This window comes from Muntiacus reevesi, chromosome 10, assembly GCF_963930625.1.
Source record: "Muntiacus reevesi chromosome 10, mMunRee1.1, whole genome shotgun sequence".
In the NCBI taxonomy this organism is placed as follows: domain Eukaryota; kingdom Metazoa; phylum Chordata; class Mammalia; order Artiodactyla; family Cervidae; genus Muntiacus; species Muntiacus reevesi.
In genome coordinates this window covers 30631656-30656311 of record NC_089258.1, presented here as the reverse complement: position 1 = coordinate 30656311, position 24656 = coordinate 30631656, and the positions used below count along the sequence as shown (strand labels likewise).

Genomic DNA, 24656 nt, shown 5'->3' with positions numbered 1-24656 from the left:
TGGAGTGGGTTGCCATTTCCTTCTCCAGGGGATTTTCCCAACCCAGACATCGAACCCAGGTCTCAAGCAGTGCAGGCAGATTCTTTACTGACTGAGCTACGCAGGAAGTCCAAGGTCTGGATAGACCAAGCTAAATACAATAATTATACAGTAAGGCAGCACTTCTGAAATTCTCTCCAGTGAAGGAATAGTTTTTCTGCCCAGTCCATTATGGATCAATACTTTCTAAAAAATACAAAATCCTGCACTTGGATTTGAAGATAATATCAAATTGCTCCAAGAGTTTTCAAACTCTTTACCAATGTCTGGACTGACCTTATCATGGACCAAGAATAGCCATAAATGAGCTCAGACCACACTTTGAGCAGCCTTTCTCTGTGGCAGGACATGCGGTTCCCCAAGTAACATCATATCCAAATGGGAAATAAAAATTACTGGTCACACTGTTATCTATAACAGTAGCAACAATAGTTATCACTGAAGTTAACATCAACCATCTGTACAAAATATTCAAGATAGGGAACTGTCCAAGCAATGGGAGGAGAATAGAGGCTCGTCTCTTACACAGAGAACTCAACTTCTCCAAAAGGGTCACAGAACACAAATAGATGCGATGACCTTGATTCCTAAGTAATTGCTTTATGGTGATTTATAGAAAGACAAATCCCATTATACAGAAAATGGACAGAAACATCTTTTATGGGTCAATCTGCAATACCAACCCATAACTGTCATTGCTGGGAAGACACTCAGCATCCAGAGGGGGCTAGGAGAAGACATTCCCAAACCAGATAAGCTTGATTTAACTGCAGATACCGAGGGTCAAGTTACTGACATCATAGTCCACACAACAGCCGACTCTAGGTCAGCACCACACATAGCCTAGCTCAACCAAGAGAGAACAATAAACAGAGAACAATTCTCCAAATTACATGAATACCAGAGCAGAAGGACAAGAAAGGAGCCATTACACCCTCTTGAAAATGGCGAACACCATCCAGGCTCAAGATTCTTCCAGAAGACGCTCTGACATCCCCATTGTGTGTCTCTGAACACTGGAATCCCCGAACCAGTGTCTCCCTGACACTGAGCTAGCCACGCATAGAGGTGGCTCCACATAGAACCCTGTTAGCTGGAATCAACAACACCGATTTCTGCAGCATCTGTCTCTGGTCTGCGATACTTCACTTACCTGGAGCTGTTTTGTAGCACGTTCGGGAGGGCAGTGATGGGGCATTCTTTGCCTTGGGGCTCTGGGTACTCTGCAATACTTGTCTCTGCCGCTTCAGCTCCTCTTCCCTTTCCTGGGCTGCTCGGATTTCTTCTTCAATCATGGACAAAGTCCGCTGCTTCCTGGACCTCAGCTTGAAGGGCCCAACCATTACATCGGACTCTTGAGTGGCCAGGAGTGAGGCTGTGCTTCTTAACTCAGCCGCTTCCGAGTACTTGCTGAAGTAGCTCCCTTCCGGTCTGGTCTCCTCCATGTTTATTGGGCCACTGGGCTGTACCGCCGGCAGTGGCTGGGAGGGCCCCCTTTCCCTGAGTGCCCTGTCTTCAGTAGACAGAATCTTTGGCAATACATCCCTTTTCTCTTGAACAGGGGAGGACACCTGAGGTGGTTCAAACATGCTCTGAGGCTTCTCTGAGCTGGTAGCCCTGGGGCCAGCTTTCTCTTGACTTGCTTGAGGTCCCTGTTGTTCTGCTCCGCCCTTGGTGGTTTCAGACCCAGCTCTGTCCACTTGCTCGGCGATGGCTTGTTGAATGGCATTCTGCACCAGGAGACCAGCCTGATATTCCAAGGGGTCATCAACCGACGGAGAGTCTCCCAGTGTGGACAAAGGGGAATAGAAACCCTGATCACTGAATGACTTGGAGATCCCTTCTCCTCGGCCCTCTGAGGGGTTGTCAGTCTGGGGAGTCTGGGGCAGAGAAAAATCGGCCAGTGAATTCTCCTGCAGGGCATTGGTTGTCTCATTGGAGGCCCCACTGTCACTGATGTTGTCCATGCTGAAGTCATTGGACAGGGTCTCCAGGACGGTGGTATCCTGGGATCTCACCGACAGCTCGTCCAAACCAGAGTCCAGCTCCTCTTGAGTCAAAGAGACATTGACTGACCTTGAAAACTGATCCAAGATCCCAGGGTCGTCGTCCTTGACCACGGTGAGGACGGCCCGAGCACTCGTGAACTCACCCTCATCTGCCCACAGTTTGGATAAGGGCCCGCGTTTGGAGGGCTCACTGTACGGCCCTTCCTTTCCCTGGGGAGCTGTGCTGCCCTGGCCCCCTCCTCCAGAAGACTGACTCTCTGGGGCACAGTGGGCTTTCTGCCCCTTGGCTGCTGAGGAGTCTTCCGGAGGTGCCCCGATAGAAGCTGGTCTGGAGATGGTCAATGTCTTATCTGAGTTGATGGACCCCAGAGGTTTGTAGAAGGGCTTGATGGAGAAGAGCCTGGGTGTACTCTGGCCCCTGGCCGCTGTCTGCCTGGAATTCTCCATCTGCTGGAACTGTTTGCGCGCCGCGGAGAAGTCTATCTGCTCCGTGACGATGTCCTCCTTTGGGTGGTCAGTCACGCCGGGCCGGTCCCGTGAGGAGGCGGGGGCCGTGCAGAGCTGCGGCGGGGGCTGCTGCTGCTGCTGCTGTTGCATCAGCAGTTGCTCCTGCTGCGCCCTCCTCTCCTTGCGCTCCTTGTACTTTTTGTGCGACTCCAGATGTTCCTCATCCAGTTGCTCCTCGATGGTCTTCTCCTGAGGAGGGTTCCACCATTTTGCGGCAATGCCGGGGTTCTTCTTCACGGCCTGACTCCGGATGAGTTCCCGCCTCTCCTTTTCCAGCTCCAGCATCTCTTCCGAAGGCCTCACTTTCCTGACACGATACTGTTCTTTCTCACTCTCGTCATCCTCGAAGAGCTTGGAGGGCTTCTTGTCCTCATGGAAGGCACGCAGCTCGAACTTGGCTTCCTTCTTGAGCGTGGTGAGCGTCATCTCCCCGTCCCGGGAGGAGCACCGCGAGCTGGTGGAGGAGCTGGGGCTCACGGGCACCTGCAGGCTGTCCCCCAGTACGTCTCGGGGCTGCTCAGGGGGGTGGCCGTTGGCTCTTCTGCCCTCGGCCATGGTGTCAGAGTCGCTTTGATGGAGCTCAAGGGGAGGAGGAGCCTGTCTGCCGGCTGCCCTCTCGGTGACTTCCGGCTGGACAGCCGCGGGGGCGGGCGCGCTTGGGCTTCCCGCCAAGATGGCTGCCCCAGGCTCCGGGGAGGATGTGCCGTTGTAGGTTCCGTCCACACCAGAATCACAGCAGTTGGCCTCCAGCACCTCGTCTAGATACCGGATCTCTCTGGCCACGTCATTATCCAGAGATTCGTGGTGATCAGCAAGGAGGCCATTGTGGGGGGTTGAGTAGAAAGGGGAGGGGTGGTCCATGGAATGTGGAGTCGAGGTGATTCCGGGAACACTCTTACATTCTGCAACAGAGACCTCAATTTCCATGTTTTTGTGATCTGGGGGAAGAGAGCTGGTGATAGACTCCAGGGATTTGGCACTACAGTTGTCTCTCTCGTGTTTTAGCCGGGTATCATCCTCAGAAAGCTCGGGAGGCTTCTGGAATAAAGAGAAAACAGAAATCAGGGTTAGCGACCTCATTGCTTATGGATGTGAACCTGAGACATGAGCTGAAAATAAACTGGAAGGAAAACGGAACAACAATGGCAGAATCTTTTGAATAGAGGTTTCTCTTCTAAAAAGACCTTCATATATTCATTTTGTTACAGTAGCAAGTACCTAAACTTTCTTAATTTTACAGATTCCATTTTGCTTACCTGGTGTCCAGAAATTTTTCATTAAATGCTAGTTCCATTTTTACATTTAAAAGTAAATTGGGATTTGGATCATCTGATAACATTGCTCAAATAATTTCTGAAGTGGAAGAGATTAAGTATCAATCGTACAAGAACTTTTCAAAATATTTCATGGCAGATTTCTGCAGAAATGTTAATAGAACTATTTGTAACGTCCCCAAATATAAAAAAGAAGGCCCTTTTGCAAGAACCAATCTTGAAAACATGATTCTCTGCCAGATGTAATGCAATTTTTCTGTAGACAGGAAACTTTGAGGAAAAATTTTCCAAAATAAAATACTGGAAAACAGTAAATCTCTTCAATGGCCCCTTGAGAGCTACAGTATCCCACTGCATGGCTGTAATTGACCATGTGCATTATAAACACAGGACCAAAGCCACTGACTCACACAGTTCTGTTCCCTGGAACAACATCAAAACAATGCTCCTTAGTTAAGGAGTGAATGTTGCTTTGAAAAGCTAGACAACAGCACCTCCCATCTAGTTCCTAAAATGCCTTATATGTGACAGCTCCAGTTTTGTGGTTAAATAAGAAAACTGTATCTTTTTAAATGTTTCTAAATGCATCATATTTTTCATTAGTTATCTATTGCATGTCAGTTTATTTGGCGTTAGTTAAGATTAATTTTCAAACTCTAGGATGATTTTTTTTTCATACCAAAGGTCTCTGGTTTATCTCAGAAAATTCAGCGGTAAGTTGTGAGCTTAATTTGAGTTCCCCTCGAGTATTTCACTAATACTTTTGTCAGCTCTGTTTCACGTCTTAGGTCTAGAGGGTACCTAGTATTATTGATATAATACAGTGCAAATTGCAATGTTGTATAATTTTCCTTTATTTAAACATTATTAAAGACTTAGAACATACTATTAAAACACCACCTAGGATAATCCTCAGGGGATTAATTTCAAAATTCTTTCAAGAAAAGTCAATGATTATGGATCTGTTCATAATATCTAGAAAAGCATGGAAGTTCATGCTGTGTACTCTGCCTTGCTGTCAGAATATTGAGAAACTCTCACGGTCCTTCATGAACTGGAAGGTTATCCATGAACTGAGGAGGGCCTCCTTCACCGTTTCCCACCTTCTTCTTTACACTTACTCAATCAAGTAATATATATTCCTTCATCAATAATAGATAATAATAATAAATATTCTTTCTTTGTCAAAATCTTCTGGTCTCAAGGGACCTTCCAGTCTTGATCTGGTCTTTGTCAAAGTCTGATACTTAAGATTTATAATCTCTACTATCTTTAATTTTATTTGGGACCACCATTAACTAGTGGCTCTTTTATCTTAGCATGTGTGCTCACTCACTCAGTCCTATCTGACTCTTTGTGACCCCATGGACTGTAGCCCTTCAGGTTCCTTTGTCCATGGGATTCTCCAAGACAAGAATACTGGAGGGGGTTGCCATTTTCTCCTAGAGGAGATCTTCCCAACCCAGGGATCAAACCTGTATCTCCTGTGCCTCCTGCATTAACAGGCAGATTCTTTACAACTGAGCCACCCTTTAGAATGAACTAAAAAGATATGACAAAGACAACGGCTGCTGTCCTTTAAAGAACATTAATTAAACATTCTTCTGTTAAAGTGATTATCAGTAACTTCTACGTCATTTAAGAATTACAGGAAATTTGAATCCGTGAAACTTATTGGCTGCCATTCAAATGTCAAGAAAACCTAGGTCAAAATTAGCCTACTCCACGGAAGCTGAGCAACAAAAAGAGCCACAGTACTGCTATGGTGAAAATCAGAATGCCCATGATGCTCCCACCTATGGCTTCACTTGGCCAATGATTCACTGCTAATATTTTCATGGGAGTAAGTAGGGCTTTCCTTCTATCCCTTTGGCTTTGGGGAGGGAAAATAGGTAGGAAAATAGTAGGAAGCTGCTGGGACTGAAATATGGTGCAAAATATTGCTCTACTAAAACAGAAAACACTTTCCAATAGTTGACATGACAAGAAAAAGGACACTGTGACATTGAAAGAAGCAGAAAGGCATATAATTAATTCTGTAGTTCAGTTAGTCATGGATTCATTCATTTAAAATGCAGGAGGCTTATTTTGTAGGGCCATGATGAAATTAGCAGCAACAATAAGTTCCAGGAGACAACACCCTTTTCTTAACAAAAACTGGATTTCCCATACTTCCTAGGAAGTCATAAACCTATTCTGGGGTTTACTTAGTCTGGTCGGGTGAAGTCAAACACTTGCCTATATTAACCTCTTGTTGCTGATCACAGAGATTGGAGTGACTGAGCCTGTCTCCACAGCATCCCCAGGAACACTTTGTCAGCATCATCCCCTTCTCCTGAATGCTTCATGGTTCTCATGTTGGATAATGAAGGAGCAGATGCCCTACAGCTTTTTTTTTTTTTTAAAGAACTTTAAAAACTCTATCCTTTTTCCAAGGATATATTCTGAACTACCAACAACTGTCCCAATTCAAACGTTTAAATATCTTGAGAACATCATTTGACAGTACATTTTTGCAATATCAAAAATGAAACAAAATAATTTTAGCCTTGAGTTGGAAATAATGAATCTCACCAATTATGTCTGAGATGTGTCAAGACATTTTTAAAAAGCTAATTACAGGTAAATTTGGAGTCTCAGTGTAATCTGAGGCGACTGCTTTCCAATACTGTCCACAAAAATCTAGACACTGTGCAGTATAAACAGGAAAGAGGCTCTCCTTCCTATCAGTCACACGAGGCCTCAGCCCCTTTCCAAAAATTCAGAAAATTCTTCCTGAGACTTGATTCTGTCTACCTCAGGGAGCAGAGTTCTAAACCCTAATCAGGGCAGAAGTCCTTAAAGAGATAAACAACTCTGCATTGCTGGCTTACAATTCTGCCTCAGAGTTCCTGAGTTCTTATAAAGTTAGGGAACAATTATAACCAAAGAGCAAATTCCTGAGTTCTGTCTCAGCAGGCAGAATTTACCTTTGTGCTGGCCGGCCTGATGTGATCAAAGCCACCACGTAATTATATCAGGTGAGTGGAAGTGGCCTAGGAACCCCTCTGTGCAAGGATCTGGCAGGAGTCTGGGTTTGACGTCATTAAATGATGTCATGTTTAAACCAATAAATACTCACTGCTCCCTTTGAAGATAAGTAAGACCAGAATTTTCTCCATGCTTCAGATAAGGTGAGCCTGACTCCAAATTCAGATAAAATGAACATTCATTAAATGGACTGTTAAGTCTTTTCTGAAATAGACTATGCATGTGTATGTGTGTGCTCAGTCACTCAGTTCTCTTTTCGACCCCCATGGACTGTAGCTTGCCAGGCTCCTGTGTCCATGGGACTTCCTCAGGCAAGAATACTGGAGTGGGTTGCCATTGCCCCTTCCAGGGGATCTTCCCGACCCAAGGATCGAATTGCCGCAGGTGGAGGGGGACCACCACCTCTAGGTGGAGACCTAACAATCTGGCATGTAATATCTGCCTGCCCTGCTGGCCTCCTGGTTTCCCAGAATAGCTAACAGCTGGTCAGGATGTCTACAATTTACTTTAAAATACTCAGGCAGACACAATATAAAATAGCTGTGTGTGTGTGTCTGAAGTTAGCTTAAATTACATTCCAGGAGCAGACACCCTAATCTGGAGCACATACGCCAACAACAGTCAGCCAGGATCTAATCAGAAATCCCACGTTCCATAGGCACCTGCTCTCCTCCAGGAGTTTAGCTCTCTTTAACTCCCAAGGGCCCCTGAGGCTTGTGCTAACTGGCATAATTAAGGGGAGAATAAAAGGTTTAGATCAAGTGTACTATATATCCTTCTACTTCTCTGTATATTCATCCTATTAATTTTTGAGAGTTTGATATTGAAACTCCCAACTAATTCCCAGGTGGAGCTAGTGGTAAAGAACCCAACTGCCAATGCAGGAGACATAAGAGATGGAGATTCCAGGATCCCCTGGAGGAGGGCGTGGCGACCCACTCTAGTACTCTTGCCTGGAGAATCCCATGGACAGAGAAGCCTGGCAGGCTACAGTCCATAGGGTCTGTTATCATACTTTCATAATTTAAAAGAGTAAAAAAAAAAAAAAAAAGAGGTTTAGAGAGATTGTCCCAGGATCCCCTGACTAATAAATGGCACAGCCAGGAACTGAAGGAAGGTCAGTTCTTCTGAATTCTATCCCAGTACCTCAAAAGGTATTCTCCATGACTGGAAGCTTCCAAAATGACTGGAAGCAAGGGAAGTCGTATGAAGGTGTATGGATCTGAAGATCATTTTCGTGACTCTCAGGCTGATGGTTTGCACACCTGAATCTCTAGAAGTCATAGTATACAACTTGGCTTCACAAGTCGAGGACCCCTTTCAAAACCAACCAGATGCCCTCAAGACCTGGTTTCAGCTGCTATCTTCTGCTGTACCTGCAGGACCCTCTGGATAGAGTTGGGGATGCACACCTCCTGCTCAGTGTGGGGGTCTGGCCTCTGAGGCGGGTCCTCTGCTTCCTCTGATGACATCCAGAGGCAGAATTTGAAATCCCACATCCCAGTCACGGCAGTGGACAAGGCTGTGACTTCTCCCCAGCACCAGAGTTAGCAGCACAGGTGAGATGCTAGGAAAACCCATCAGTGCCCTGAGGCCTGCTCAGCTTAGGTCACGGATGACTCTGTGCTCTTTCTTCCCGGACACCTGGGCCTGTGGCCGGGGGCATCAGGCACAGAAAGACTTGTGAAGGAAATGCATTTTCCTTAGCAGATCTGGCTGGGCCCAGGAGGACGCCAGAAAGGTGTCCTTTGCTACAAGGTCAAGTGAGAAGCAGATGCTTCTACTCACTTCCCAAGTCTACCCTCCTCTCGGGCTTCCCTGGCGGCAGACGGTAAAGAACCCACCTGCAATGCAGAAGACCTGGGTTCGATCCCTGGGTTGGGAAGATCCCCTTCTCCACTCCAGTATTCTTGCCTAGAGAATCCCATGGACAGAGGAGCCTGGCAGGCTACAGTCCGTGGGGTCGCAAAGAGTTGGACACGACTGAGCGACTAACACAACACCCTACTCTTAACGATGTCTGTCACCAGATTCCCAGGCGCCTAGCCTAAATGCGCCGTGTGACCCAAATTCACTCAAACACCAGGCGCCCGCTGCACAAGCAGGTGTCTCTGCTCTGAATAACCCAGATTACTTCCTACTGAAGCCACGATATTTAAATTAGAAACACATTTCCCCAGGTAGTAAGTGACCTGATCCTTTAATCTAGTTATTTTTAAGTTCCACCAAAAATATGAACTTGTTCTTGGCCTAGGAAGAGTACAAAGAAAAACTTCATCATAGCTGTGAAACCAGAGAGCATCTCTGTTTCCTTTTCTTGTCCTCCCTCTCTTTCCTAAGTCGAGTTTTTAAGACACCGGGCACATCTGCTGTGTTCCATAGGCCATGAGTGGCTGACTTTATTCAGGGCTCTTTATTTTCTGGTCAAAGTTTCCATCAGGACGGCACATGGGAGGAGAGGATGCGACCTGGCAGAGGGATGATGCCCAGACACTGGTAAGATGTCCGCCCAGGTCTGCTGAAGTTTTTCAGCCTTGGAGGCATGGGGTGGAGCCACAGTCAGGAAGTCTGGGGGAGACAGACCGAAGACCAAGGGAACCCAAGGAGCATGGAAGGGGAGCACAGAGGCTGAAGAGGTAACAGTGGATCCCTGTGGCGTGTCCTGAGAACCTTAAGAGTGACAAGCCCTGTGCCGGGGCCCTGGGAGGACCCTCAGGCTCTGGAGTGCTCCCCACGCTGCAGCAGGGAGCTTACAGCCTTGGAGAGAGAGAGGACAGATTCACATACAGATAGCAGAGACAAGTGGAGAGAGTGCTCCAACAGTAACTAGAAAGAAACCGCCTGGTCTGTTCAAGGTGGCAGATGGGGCAGGCTGAGAAGAATGGATGAAGGAAGCTGGGAGCACCAGAGATCCTCAGGAGCTGGCCTGCACCTCCCCTTCCACCCTCACCCCCACCAGGGAAGCCGCTGGGACTCTGAGTGGCCCCTTCCACCCACTCCTGTGAAGGTACAGAGAGTGGGAATGTCCGAGGATGGCTTGCTTCCTGGTTGGGCTCCAGGCTTCTGGGCCAGGAAGTGGAGGGGAGCGACCCCGGAGTTAACCTGGACCGCATTCCAGTCCCAGGCAGAACTTCCTCTCCCCCCACCCCACCCCAGCAGAGCGCCTTCCGGCCTGGAACACCAAAGGCTGGTGTTGACCGTGGGAAGCCAGGAGGCGGGCCACTCCCCAGGGAGGCCAGAGACCCAGCTCCTGGCTGACTAGAGGCAGATTTAGGACCCCCAGCATTCCAGGGTACTTACAGCTAAATTTAGACTGGATGGGCTCAGGGATAATGACATGACCCCTAATAGAGGGGGCTAACACTAACGATGCCTCTGGGGTTTCCTGCTGTGCACCCCCCCACCCCGCCCCCACTCACCTCCTGTCATGAAGCCATTATGGCTAAATGTGACTCTGACAGTCCTAAAAAGAGCTTTCTGTTCCTACAGGCTCAGCTTTTCTTTCTGAGAGCTTCTATGGTCTTGGTCAACTTAGCAATCACCCTCCTGCTATTCTCTCTGGCTCAGGTCTCAGGTCCAGGCTTGCAGAGTACGGCATGAAAACATTTCTGGACCCCCCTTCCACTGGAAATAAGGCTGGGATATGTCTTGACTCGCTGGCAATCCTGATAAAGAAGTGGTCCCTTCGTAATGTAAGGGGAGTCTCCCCACCACTGCAGCCTGCCCTATTAATAATAGCATCCCCTTCACCCTGCTGAAAAGTCAGTGGCTCAGATGTCAGGCTGCACATCTGGAAGATGTTAAGGTGTGGTTTGATGAACACATTTACAGCTTGGGCTCTCTCTGAAAGAAATGAAAGAGTGTGTGTGTGATGGGGTTGTGATGGGAGGAGGCGAAGAAAGAAGCTGTTGCCTCTTCTGCAGCTGCTGGTGAAAAGATTATTTTCTTCAGTCACTTGGAGACCCATTCCCTACCAAAGGGATTGAGAAGCACTGGGAGGTTTCCCCTGAATGAGGCGAGATGCCTTATTTCAGCTCCAAGAAAGGCAAGTTTTGCTTCTTCCTTGATGGGATACAGTCCAAGCTTTGTATCAAGGAGTCCTCAGATGCTCTTCCCACCAAAGACCCTTTTCACTATGAAACTATCTTATAGAACATTCCCCCACCTCCAGAATAAACCAAGGTCAAGGCCACAGAGTGAACTTGGCTCCTGCAGCCTGAAATTTCTAGGGTAACTGATTCTGCTGAAAGCAAGTCCCTGGCTTCAGTCCTGTATAACTTAGCTGTGTCCTTCTTAGTTTTAAAATAGTTCGGGATCTTGGATTCAGGCCTGGCCAACCAGTAATGGCAGAGAGCAAAAGCTGGGCTCCACCGTGGATCCAGCAAAAAATCCACTGTGTGAAATCAGAGCCAGGAGAAAACGGTGCCAGAGGCTTTCAAGATTAACTCTTCGTCCACAGCTGAGTCCTGCACAGGAAGAGAGCTGCTGCAGTTTTCTTCACATAGCCCTGGGTCTCACAGCAGACGGGCATACATGTTCCCCCACAAAGCCTCAAGTCACTCTATGAATGTGGCACATTCTACAACGTGGGCTTGTAGGTTAAATAACAAGAGAAGCAGTCAGGGCTCATGGGCCACTTGGTTCTGATGTGGAAAAGGGGATACACACACACACACACACACACACTCAAGCATGCACATGCACACACTCAAGCACCATCTTCAAAGCATTATCTGGCAAGGAGGAGGTGTGCACCTTTGCCCGCGCTGTCTGTGTGGTGCGGAGCTCCTGCTCTGCGGATCAGCATGAAAGCTGCGAGTCTGACAAGATGAGTCAGAAGAGAAGCAAGTCTCCTGTCCAAGCCCGGCTGCCCACTCTCTCTCCAGCAGGAAAGGCGTCCACAGCACAGCGCCACAGTCCCCACCCTGAGTCCCTCCTCCATAAAGACTCCGGCCTCACGAGGGAACCTCTCCTTGGAGATCAGAAAGCAAAGGACAGTACGTTAGGTCAGCAGACTCGGCTTACCCTGCCCAGAGTGCCCGCTTCACACGTTCCCCGCTCAGAACTGCCTCTTTTTCCAGGCAGTTTCCTGCGCCCTGGCTCAAGCTGGACAAATTCCTTCTGAGTCTCCTGACAGAAGACTGTGAGGTCACGGCTGGCCCTCCCTCCGCTCCCTCAAAGGCCATTCACACAAAGAAGGACTTTAACCCCCTTCAAAGAGGCCTGGCCCCTCCCTAGCTGGCCCGAGCCTGGAGGGCAGCAGCCAGTCAGCCAGAGGCCGAGCTTGTCCACTCCCTGCGTCCAGGGCTGAGTGGGAAGGTGGGAGGCTAGTGATGCTGAAAGGAACCAGTTAGGGCTGTCTTCTTGGAAAGTCAGAGATGGGCCTTGGGCAGGCAAGGAATGAATATCTCAGTGACGTTAAAGGCAGCAAAAAAACAAAAACAAAACCTCACAGATCCTGAAGATTCAGGTAAACAGACTGCATCCAGTTAAAGGAACTTTTTAGGACAGTTTATATATGTGTGTTTGAGAAGGAAACGGCAACCCACTCCAGTATTCTTGCCTGGGAAATTCCATGGCTGGAGGAACCTCGTAGGCTACAGTCCATGGGGTCACAAAGAGTCGAATGACTGAGCGACTTCACTTTAGGGTTTATATATGCGTGTATAAAATAATAAATGCTCACTGTAGGAAATTTGGAAAATAAAAGTCATTCATCTTCACTCCACTCAGAGGAAGGGAGCTAATGTTTTATTGCAATCATGCAGTCTCCTTTTTAGAAATAGGTATTTCATAGAATTGAGACCACCTTATAGGCAATCTTGTGGCCAAATTTTTTTTCACTTCACATTATCTCACAAGCAGTTTTTATGTCCTTTAAGGGTCAGGGTCTGATATATTTTCAGTGGTTACATTATATCCCATATTGAAATGGGACAGAATTTGAAGACAGGAATGAGTGCTAAATTCATGGGATGTCTGGGGGGAGTGGTTTCCCTTTTCTCAGGGCTAACTAGTATCTTCCGCCACGAAGAAATAAAAAAGAAAAGATCCATGTGTGCCTTGGGGAGACACAACTGCCACAGATAGGTCCCTCGTTCTTTCACCAGAGAATCAGACCCTTACCACCACACACTAAGGCTCATGCTTTGTTAATGACTGGTTCCCAGCACTGCCTCGGGGTAGACAAGTTTCCACTCACCTGGTCGCCCAGAACCCTGGGTTAACCTGGACAGTTTGGGGCATAATTTAGGGTTTTGGCTGACTGGAAAGCCAATCAGAATTCCAGGGCCATCAGGGCCATGCAGAATTCCTTTTCTTCAGTAAGATTTTAGAAGAGATGAAGAGAACAGAGATTCACAATGAACTAAATAGAAAGAGGAAGACAGATACCAAGCATAGTCCTCTGGAGCCATCTATTTGAGGTCAGTTTGGGAGCAGTCATCCTGGAGAAGCAGCGAACGGTGCTCCCAAAGACGGTGGCAGGTCAGCATCGCAGACCCCCTGCGACTCTCCCGGGAACACAAGTCTGGGAAGGAATCACCAGCGTGGATGGAGGCCAGGCAGTCTTTTTTGACAAGGAAGCTAAATGTATAGTGTACTTTACAACTGTTTACAACATCCAAATGACATTTTTAATGAGCTGAACTTTATTTAGAAATATCCGGGAGTTTCTCGATGACTGACTGGGTGATGCCCAAGTCTCCAGGGAGCACTATGCTATGGAAACTCTGAAGTTAGGCTGCCCTGCCCTTTGGAATAACTGGAATGTTCTACTGTAGGGCCAAATGCATTTCAAGATGCTACTTATGGTCTAAAGTAAAATGTGGAGGGGACATCCCACACCCAGGGTGCCACTGCTCTGCTCGGGAATGAAAGAGCAAGGGACGGCCCTCCAAGAAGAGGTGATTTTGAGCCAAGAGGCAGGAGTGGTACCCAGGACCCACTACATACTCACACCTGCCCCAGTGTACCCACGAGGAGGTACGTAAAAAATTGTTTTAAATCTGCCCTGTTGGCGAAAGAGGCAATCATATGTGCTCTTGCAGCCTCAAGAGCAAGTGGGCTTCAGCAGTGGAGGTGCGGGCTTGGCTGCTCCATGGCATGTGGCATCTTCTTGGACCAGGGATTAAACCCAGATCCCCTGCACTGTATGTGCTCTTAAAGTGCTATTACCTAAGTAATAGATACATTTTTGACTGGAGGCTGAGATGTCATGGTTTATTACACAAATACACAGACACATCTGTGTGCATGAGGGTGTGCAGACACGCACACACACACATACATGCACACTGTTATGAGTTGAATTAGGTTCCCTAAAACCCAGCTTCGTAAGTTGAAGTCTTAACATGCAGGACCTCAAACTGTGACCTTATTTGGAGACAGGTTTTTACAGAGGTAATCAAGTCAAGTGATGTCATTCAGGTGGGCCCTAATCCAATGTGACTAGTGTCCTTATAAAAAGAGGAGCTTTAGACACAGAGGCGTGCCTAGAAAGAATGTGAAGAGGCCAGGAGAGAAGACACGGGTCCGTCAACCAAGAAGAAGGGTTTGAACAAGCCTCCCCTATAGCCCTCAGAGAAGCCAACTCCACCGACACCTTGGTTTGACATGTCTTGTCTCCAAACTGTGCAACAATAAATTTCTGTTGCTTCAGCTGCCCACTCTGTGGTATGCTGCCACAACAGGCCCAGCAAAGCAATACCCATGCTCACACATATGCACACCTGTGCACACACACACATGTACATGCATCACTCATATTTGTACACACCACATCCCTCCCTCTGGCTGCAAAAATATGGTGAAATTAGGAAAAATGCTCTGTGGCAAGATGCTCCAGAAAAATGGTTTGTTCTCAGAGGCAGAGGGAGAATTGAAGTCAGCAAGCTAGATGGAGACCACAAAACTACAAACCCAGTCACCTGATGATTCGAGAGGCAGCAAGATGGGTGGGTGGGAGTGTGTGTCTCCCGACGGGAAGGAACAGAGCAGAATCCAGCAGTATCTACACTTCGAGGCTATGTGTCCATCCTCCACCCTCTCATCACAGACTCCAAGTTTGGGGGTGGTTTTCTGAGTTTATGAAAACAAACTGTGTACTGCCAGTTTAATTCTCCAGCTGCTGTAGCCTGATCTGTTTTAGTCTCTGAGGTGCCTTGCACTAGGAGCAAGGAATCGCTTTGGAAACTTGGTCCTGGTTGGCTGGGAAGCAAAGGGCAACTTGTGAGGACCCAGCAGCTGGGGTGGGAAGGTCATCAATACTCCTGTGATCTTCACTCAGCAAAGGTCTACTGCCTGCGTCCTGGGGGCCGCCCTGGGCCACACACCCTCACATAACCTCTCTCTACCCTCCTTTGACCAGCTGCAAGGTGGGGATCCTCACCCATTCCACCAAGGGGCAGGCCTCAGCCTCAGGAGCCACGCCCTCCCCAGGGTCACACAGCTGGTTGGGAACAGAGATCTGGCCGGAATCCACAAATCCCACCCATGAGGCAGGGCTCTGTCCCCTGGAAGGCACCCATAGCAGTTCGGGACGGAGCAGACCCAGGAATTATGCTAAGAATCAAAGGGAGAGAATTAAAAAGCGAATTCCGGGCAGCAAAAGACTGCCTTTGAAACCACGTGCCTGCTTCTCCATGACCCTCGAAGTCCAGGCTTTTCTTCTGGGTCTGTTTTCTGCTCTGTAAAATAAAAGAGCCAAGCTAGATGAACCCCTCCAATTGCATCTCCTTTCTGCCCCTAACTTCTGTTTTCTGTGATATTGGCATGGCCCCTGGACAGACGTGAAGCCCAGGATTGTTGTGAGCCTGGTGACCATTCGGGCAGAGTCAAGAGAAAGCCAGATAGCAGATGGGGGCAGCTGCTTCCTTTGAAACTGCTCGAAACCTTTGCCAAGAGATTTCAAGGATTCCAGGAAGGAACTCCGCTCTGTCTCTGACATTCTCCTGGTCAGAACTTTATCTCTTTAGTTGATGGAGTTTATTCTGCTAAATAGAGCCATCCCATTTATGTACCCTCAGTGTGATAGAATGTTCCAAACGGACTTGCTGAGATGCAGCAGACAATGGAGGGAGAGGCTGGCTTCAAATGGTCCTACCCAGCCTGCTGACTGGAACCGTAAAATAGGGAGGGGTGAGGTCAGCATGGAGAAGGCCCCCTCTCCATGGTGCAGGGAAGATGGAAGTTGGCAGCTTTTCAAATTGCTCCAAGACCTAATTCAAGCAGCACGCTGAAGGAAGCTTGGGCCTCAGCTTCCTCAGATGTCAGCTGGGACATCTCCACGTGTCCCTTCTAAATGGCGGTGGCCACCTCCTTTCCAGGCTGCTGCCCTCCCCCACTTCCTGTGGGTGCCTCCTTCCAGTCCCACCTCCAAAAGGTGCCACATCTCAGCATGAAGCCAAGCAGTTTAAAGGAATTTGCACTTAGATGTAAATTTGATGGGAATATTTACAACTTAAAATAGGAGCTTGTTTACCCAGGAAAATCTCTAATTGGCTTGAAGTGTAGGGAACTAAGGGGCTTCCCAGGAGGCTCAGTGCTAAAAGAATCCACCTGCCAATGCAGGAGATGCAGGTTCTAGCCCTGGCCATGGGTTGGGAAGATTCCCCTGGAGGAGGAAGTAGCAATCCACTCCGTATTCTTGTCTGGGAAATTCCATGGACAGAGGAGCTGGTGGACTACAGTTGATGGGGGTCGCAGAGTCGGAGACGAACTTAGCGATTAAAAAACAACATCAAAGGCAGGTTCATTTCTGGGTTGGGAAGATCCCCTGGAGGAGGAAATGGCAATCCACTCCAGTATTCTTGCCAGGGTAATCCCACGGACAGAAGAGAGCCTGGCTGGTTACAGTTCACAGGGTCGCAGAGCATGGGCACGCAGGAAACTAACATAACCAGACCTTAATTTATTGAGAGAAAAGGGATGAGATGGGAACAGAACAGTAACTTCCCTTAAAAGGCTGCAGGAAATCTAGACTCAGAGGCACCTCCTCAGTGTTCAGGACCCTGAAAGCCACAGAGCAGGGGGTGTGGAAGAACACACGAGGATGTACAGACCACCCAGCTATGTTATGTACCATCATCACATTTACTCCTGGAAGAAATATTATTCTACAGAAAAAGACATCGCTCACCCACTTCCATCGCCTTCACCTTTCCACTGCACCCTCTAACCTGCCTCCAGTACAGATCAAAAGGAAGGCTTTAGAATGGAGGAGAATCTGGAATTGTACTACATGGTATGCTTCATTCCACAACCAGAGGAAGCTAGTGGTGACCATGTATGGGAAAGGGGCTGAAAAGTCTAGAAGGTCAATACAGTACCCCTAAGCTGTGAACCTCATTTCTGCCCTGAGTCTGTTTTGGGTCCCTCCATCAAGGATCGTAGATTGAAAAGGTCCCTCTGTTAGCTACTTCAGACACTGTACCCTATCTCCTGCAGGAATATTGGTGCTATTATGGTGCATCTTGGAGAACAAAGCTTTGGGAGAAATGCATCGACTGCAATTTTGTCTAGAAAAGTAAAAACCTGCCATCAGTGAAAATGTGTAATCATTAAAATCAGTACCTGAAAACTGCAATTTGCTGAACTGATGGAATCCTAGTCAAACTTTAGAAAGGATAGTTCCAAAAGTGCCTGGCAACCTGGAATGATGCTATATTAATATATTGTGCATAGAGGGGTACAGAGTTCTGGTTAAGAATGGGCTTTGGTATCCAACACACCTGGGCCTCTCTCTGTAAAAAGGATACAAAACTACTGCTACCTTAGGGAGCTGACATGAAGTACAATGACCACTAGCGGGTTTGTCCTACAATAAAAGGACTCAGTAAATAAACTGAGAAAATAGTTACAACATATCACAAAAGTTTAATATTCATGATATAGAAGGTATTTGTACAAACCCTACATAAAAGACTAACAACCCAAACACCAAAAATGGACAAAAGACATGGAAAACAGCTGACACACAAAACGTATACACATTATTCTTAGAAAAAGATTCCTAATCCCACTCATATAAGAGAAAAGCTAAATTATGAGATAAATTTTTCACCAAGAAAATTAGTTATCAGCATGGGAGGAAAAAGGTACCCTCGTCCAATCCCATGAAGTTGTACGGCAATTTGGCATATGTATCCAGCTTTAAAATATGCAATGTTCTTGACCCAGTAACTTTACTTTAAAGAATTTATACTCAGGTATAATGGCACGTGTATAAAATGATCTCTATGCAAAGATCTTCAATGCCACACTTCTTGCAATAATAAAAGACTACAAATAACCTAAGTTAGAGGCCTGGACTATTCATAAAATAAAATATTATATGCAACCTTTAAGAATGAGTACAGCTCCCAGCTCTCTGAGAATTGGTATCAAACAACCTCAAAGATCTACTGTTAAGTGACAGCTGGTACAGGACGGTGTATATGCCATGCTACTTTAGTTGTTAACAAAAAATGAAGGTGAATATATAGTCGTATATATATTTGTATTAGTTTCTAGGTGTATGTAATGTATATGTAATAGATGTGTGTATGTGTGTTAGTCACTCAGCGGTGTCCAACTCTTTGCAATCCCATGGACTGTAGCCCACCAGGCTCCTCTATCCATGGAATTCTCTAGGCAAGAGTACTGGAGTGGGTTACTATTCCCTTCTCCAGGGCTGCTGCTGCTAAGTCGCTTCAGTCGTGTCCGACTCTGTGTGACCCCATAGACGGCAGCCCACCAGGCTCCCCGTCCCTGGGATTCTCCAGGCAGGAGCACTGGAGCGGGTTGCCATTTCCTTCTCCAAGGCATGAAAGTGAAAAGTGAAAGTGAAGTCGCTCAGTCGTGTCCGAACCCTAGCGACCCCATGGACTGCAGCCCACCAGGCTCCTCTGTCCATGGGATTTTCTGCAGTGGGGTGCCACTGCCTTCTCCCTTCTCCAGGGCACCTTCCCAGAAAGCATAACTGTGAAAGAGACAACAACGGTAACTGTGAAACAGACAACAATGGTTTTCTCTGGAACGGGGTGGACTGGACAAATGAGGTAGCTGTTAACAAAAAAATGAATGTGAATAGAGTCGGACACGGCTTAAGTGACTTAGCACGCACACATGCACATATTTGTGCAAGTTTCCAGGTGTGTATAATGTATAAGTACTTTTTTCACTGTGTTCCCTTCTACACCTTTTGAATTTTCAACCACGTGCATATATTAACTTGTAAAAAAATTAAGTACTTTAAAACATAAATAGTGATATGGGCAAGAAGCTAAAAGGAAATATGGGACCATGAGGGAAGATTATACACCTGAAGATTAATCACTGTCTCCAAGCCAAGGATACCATTTATACACATATTTGAAAGAATCACATCAATATATTAACTGGTGAACCCTGGAGAATGGGGGAAACTCAATGCTGAGGGCAGAGTGATAAGCTGAAGTGAAACCTATAACTTTTATAAAGGTTTGTATTACTGAGCATGTATTAATTTTATAATTAGAAAAGTAATCACTTAAAGTAATCATATATCAATAAATGTTACAAATTTGACCTTTAAATACACACAGACTTAAAAAAGACCATCTTGTCTACTTGTTAGATATTGCAACACCTCTCAATCTCCAATTTCCATCTCCATGATGAGAAGCGAAGCCTTTACTCAGCCATGATGGACAACTGTGCTTCCAAAGTGACCTTCCCTAGAGGAAGTTATGCTTTTGTGCTATAATATATCATATGCTCACACTACACAACTGTCTGACACTATAATCTGATATAGATGGACATTTTCCTTCCATGAACTGTCTATTCCCAGAAAAGTTGTGAAACACTCTATGAGTAACCAAATTCCTCTCTGGGAGTCAAATGTCATAGAGTTTCATGAACTGTGTCACAGACAGGATATGTCATAGGAAAACCCCATTAAAAAGTTTTCCAAGCTCTGATTAGCAAGCAGAGAACAAGAATTGGAGGCTGACCTGATTTGTTATTCTAAACAAGTCTTTCTTTTTTTTTTTTTTAGCTCTGCACTCAATTTAATTGTGCAGTGGAGTCAATCAAGTAGCTTCCCACCCACCTATCAGACAAACAGGTGAAGAGATACACAAATAGGGACTCAGTGAATTTGAATCAATTTTTTCCATTCCTGTAAAGTAGTTCAAAGCTTTGAGTTGAGTTTTAAAATAATATTTTGGGTTTGCTAAGTCAAGTCTTCTGTAAGCAAAAACACCACATCTCACTAATGTTTAAAGTACATGCTGCTGGAACTTTCCTGGTGATACAGTGGTTTAAGACTCTGCTTCCAATGCAAGGGGCGAAGGTTCGATCCCTGGTCAGGAAATCAAAATCCCACATGCCATGGAGCTCAGCCAAAAAAAACACATTTTTAAAAAATAAATAAATACAGGAGTGTTGGGAAGGTGGGATGCAGGATAATTCTGCAAGGCAATCCTGAACCCTGGACCCAGGTGCCATTTCTGCCTTGGAATCCCCTCTCTCTGTCACCCAGTTCCAGCCCTCAGGCCAGGCCTGAGCATCTGAGGTCAGCATGAGGACCCAGCATGGAGCCAGGTCCTCTTTACAGGCTCACCCATCAAGTTCTTCTCCGCTCAAAGGCAAGAGATGTCCCATAGGAAGGCTTTACTTCCCCAAGACAACACTCACAACACTGGAGAAGAACGAAAAGCCCAACAATCAAAGGTACCCCTTCCATGAAATACCTGGTAAGCTTGAAAAAAACTCAACAAAAGGATCTACCACTTAACAACAGAAAAGAGGTTTGATCTTATTGAGTCAGGACCTGTGGATTGCAAGGGAACCAGTGCAACGCTCTAGAATGTTTAGACTCTCATCCGCACAACAGGCCTCATCATCATGCTTATCAGTGTCACTACGAACCGCCAGTCTGAAAACTCACAAATGGTACTTTGCTAGGCTTCTTCAAAAGCACAAAGTCAGGCTACACAGCAAACAGACCTGCGATCCAGTTCACTTTGCCTTGCTTGAGCAGGAAGAGAGGACCCCAGGACAGTCCAGATGATCAATTTTGAGTGTACTGCCCTGGACTGGCGCACGCGCTGGGGACACTGGCCTGATGAAGAGCAGGGTGTAAGCAGGCAGCCAAGGAGCACTTTGAAAAGCTCAAGCCAGGCCCACAGAATCTTCTGACTCCACCTCCTGCAGTGAACCGATGCCATTGATTCCATGGGATACTGAGCCCAAACCAAGAGAAACTTCCCCTTGACTCTGAGGACCTACCCTGGTTCTGACTCTGCTCTAGGCCCATGATTTAGCCAGAAACAGGGAATACCTGTGATATGACCCCTCCCCCCCCCACCACCACCACCTTGCCCACAGCTCTGTGAGTCCCCAGTCTCGCCGAGGCTGGCTATGCTGGACCACATACTGGGAAAGCTTTGGGCAGCCTGACCTGGCTCTGCGGGCAGCTGAGGGCCAGTCACCTGCTTCTGTGGCTCTGAGTGCCAGGAAGGAAACTCTCCAAGAGAAGGAGAGTGTGGAATTTCTCCATCCACTAAGGGGATGCATGATAAACATTGGCTAGCAGTTAGTCGGGGCAAGGTGGCGTCACAGAAGGTATCTCGCTGTGCACAAAGAAATGTGTGCCTTTCCTTGGCTTACCGTCACCACTTCAGGCCCCATTTCTGAGGATTCTCTCCGCAGGGCTGTGGAATCCCAGGAGCAGGCACTGCGCTTGAAAGCCAACAAGTTATACTGACTATGGAAACAGGGTAAAGTCTGAGAACCAGCAACAAAAAAGGGGGGAGGGGTCTCCATTCACGTGCACAGTCTGTTCTTCCTGTTTACCCTGCGGAGCCCCCCCTTGATCCAGTGGCCAACTGCTGCTCCCCAGTTTGCTGCCTTAGTTTTTTTTTTTTTTTTTTTAATCTCCTTATTTTATTTTCTACTTACTTGTGAGTGGCAAGTTGATCCAATGGGGAGAACTCAAGTTTAGAGAAAAGAAGGTCACAGTTTGAATCCTCTGTTATCACACAAACTGTGTGATAAGGGATTTTCTCCTCTCTGAAACTCCATTTACTCATTTATTAACAGTGTATAATGGGCTTCCCAGGTGGCTGGGTGGTAAGGAACCCACCTGCCAATGCAGGAGATGCAGGAGATATGGGTTAGACTCCTGGGTTGGGAAGATCCCCTGGAGGAGGAAATGGCCCCCCACTTCAGTATTCTTGCAAGAATAATCCCATCAACAGAGGAGCCTGGGGTTGCAAAGAGTCAGACATGACTGGGCAACTGGACAGGAAAGGAGTATACTAATTACTGCAGTGGCTTAAAGTCTCTCTCCCCCAGAATTCACATTCGCTGGGATCCTCAAAATATGACCTTATCTAGGAAGCAAGTCTTTGCAGATGTAACTGATTACGATGACATCATATCGGATTAGGGTGAGGCCTCAGCCCAGTGACAGGTGCAGTGTTCTGATAAGAGGAAAGAACATACAAAGACATACACAAAGGAAAACTCCATGTGAAGACAGAGACGGAAATTGGAGCAATTCATCTACAAGCCAGTAAGTGCCAAGGATTGTTGGCAACACCCGGAGCTAGGAGGAGACATGAAACAGATTGTCCTTATGTGCCACCAGAAGGAATCCAGCCTGATTAAATTTATGGTAATTTATGACGGCAGCAAAGGGAAACACATCTCCCTTCTAAGGCTGTAACACAGATTCCCTAAGAGATAGCATGTGAAAGCAGCTTGTCACCTGCCTGGGGCAGGGGAGGCCCTGGACACAAGGCAGGCAGGCTCTGTCCTCTGGTAGCAGGCCAATAAAAGGATTTTTCAAGTTTTGCCAGAGAGGGGTGGCCACAGGGTATTTGCACTTTTGAAAATTCTTGGACAAACTGGGGAGAGCAAAGAGATACTTGTGGAATCAGGGCATCCTTAGGTAGCATGGCTTCAGGCAGAAGCGCTCAGGAATGCTGGTGACCAGTGAAGACTGAAGCTGCAGTCCTGGAGCTGGCAATGCGCATGCACCTGTCAAACTAGGGGGCCCAGAGACCTCAGGGGTCGGCTGAGGTCGATGATCAGAGGATCAAAACCTTACACTGAGCATTTATGATATACCAGGTATTGGACTAAGCAATCTGAATGCAGAATCACGTTTATTCCTCAAAACCCACCCTAGCAGGCCAAGACTTTTCCTAGCGCTATAGTACAGCTCAGGAAACTGAGACTCAGGGACTTTTAAGTGACTTGTCCCCAGACATACAGCAGTAAGTGGTGAAGCTGCTCATCTCAGGAATTTTATCTACCATCTCGCCTCTTGAAGAAGCTGGAACAGCAGGACTTATCACACGAGAGAGAGGAGCCCCAAGATTCTTTGTCTACCTCACCACATACCCTAAATGAATCCTAGAACACTTCCCATGAGCTCGCTGCCTCAGCTGTGTGCCAGTTTCCTTTACAGGAAACAGAACTGATATGAATGACAATGGTCACAACTATTAATTGAACATTACAATGTCTAGGCATTTCACTATGCCCTTTACATACATTATCTCAAGAGATCCACAGAGCAATACCCTGAAGTAGGGTATAATCTGTTCTGCGGAGAAAGATATTGAGGCTCAGAGCTTCAACAACTTGCCCAAGGACACAAAGCCACTAAGTGACAGGGTGGAGCTCTAAGCCCTGGCTTGCCCACCTCTTTTTTAAGTTCACTATAAAGAAGCAAATGTTGACATCCTTTTTGCTGTCCCAAGACACAGGATGTTCCATGGCTCACTGAATCTAAGAATTCACTCTGAGTTCTTAGGCATGTCTCAGATGTAGTCTTAACGAGCTGTGTCTGCCACCTGCCCCCACTTCAGATGCTTGGACTTCTCTTCTAAAGGCTCAAGGTGAATGACTTTCTCTTCAGTGGAGTGGTTGGAATTCTCTAGATAATGCCTGGCCACTCCCAAGAATGTCTCTTTGTCTAGTACACAGTTTGGACCACAAGAGCAAGGATCTGAGAGCAGCCAGTCCATTCCGGATGCGGACCCCTCCCCAAGCGAGCAGGGCAGAAGCTGGGGCTCCAAGTCAGGAAATAACACGGAGTAGGCTTGGGGTAGGAGGAGCATTCAATGCCTTGGGAACACAACCAACAAACATCTCAAGCTGTGAGATGCTCGAAGGCTGACGGAACAGAGAGGTTGCCTTGAGCCAAGATGTTGCTTTGCTGTATTCTAAAACATTCAGTCTCCCGTATTTTTCCCCTAAGTTTTTCTGAGCATATCTTATGCAAACTGAGCAAATATAACATCAAGCCATGCTCCCTCTGTTTGTGATTTCAGGCTGAACCTTAGAATTGGTACAGACAGTTAAAACTCCTGTATCTCCAAATGAACTTACTTACAAAACAGAAAGAGACTTACAGACATAGAAAACAAACTTATGATTGCCAAACGGGGAAGGGTGGGGGTATAAACTAGGAATTTGGGAGTAACATGTGTACACGACTATGTATAAAACAGATAAACAACAAGGACTTACTATATAGCATAGGGAACTCTACTCAGTATTTTGTAATAAGCAGTATAGAAAAAGAATCTGAAAAAGAATTCACTTATTTATTTATAAAGTTAAATTGCTTTGCTATACACCTGAAACTAACATAACACTGTAAATCAATATTTCAATTAAAAAAAATTTTTTTAAGAGTTAACACCTGCAAAAAAAAGCAATTCCTGTATCTCATCTTGGCAGGGCATGGTGGCCGTTAAGAGGATGGGGAAGGGAGAGAGAGCAAGGCTTTTCCTGCAAGAAACTGCAGTGGCACCAA

The 24656-nt window shown here is 46.7% G+C and overlaps 1 protein-coding gene across 8 annotated transcripts in view; it reads right to left on the bottom strand.

The window, feature by feature from the left end:
- The window catches only part of PALM2AKAP2 (PALM2 and AKAP2 fusion), a 498977-nt gene that overhangs the window by 31055 nt on the left and 443266 nt on the right, over positions 1–24656 (bottom strand). For 7 of the 8 annotated variants that reach the window (XM_065946815.1, XM_065946817.1, XM_065946818.1 and 4 more), the window contains one exon: positions 1193–3593. In XM_065946815.1, the coding sequence (XP_065802887.1) occupies positions 1193–3593 (2401 nt within the window). Of the gene's footprint in view, positions 1–1192; positions 3594–11884; positions 11964–24656 lie in introns of those variants that run through there. The other variant, XM_065946823.1, reaches the window with a different exon arrangement.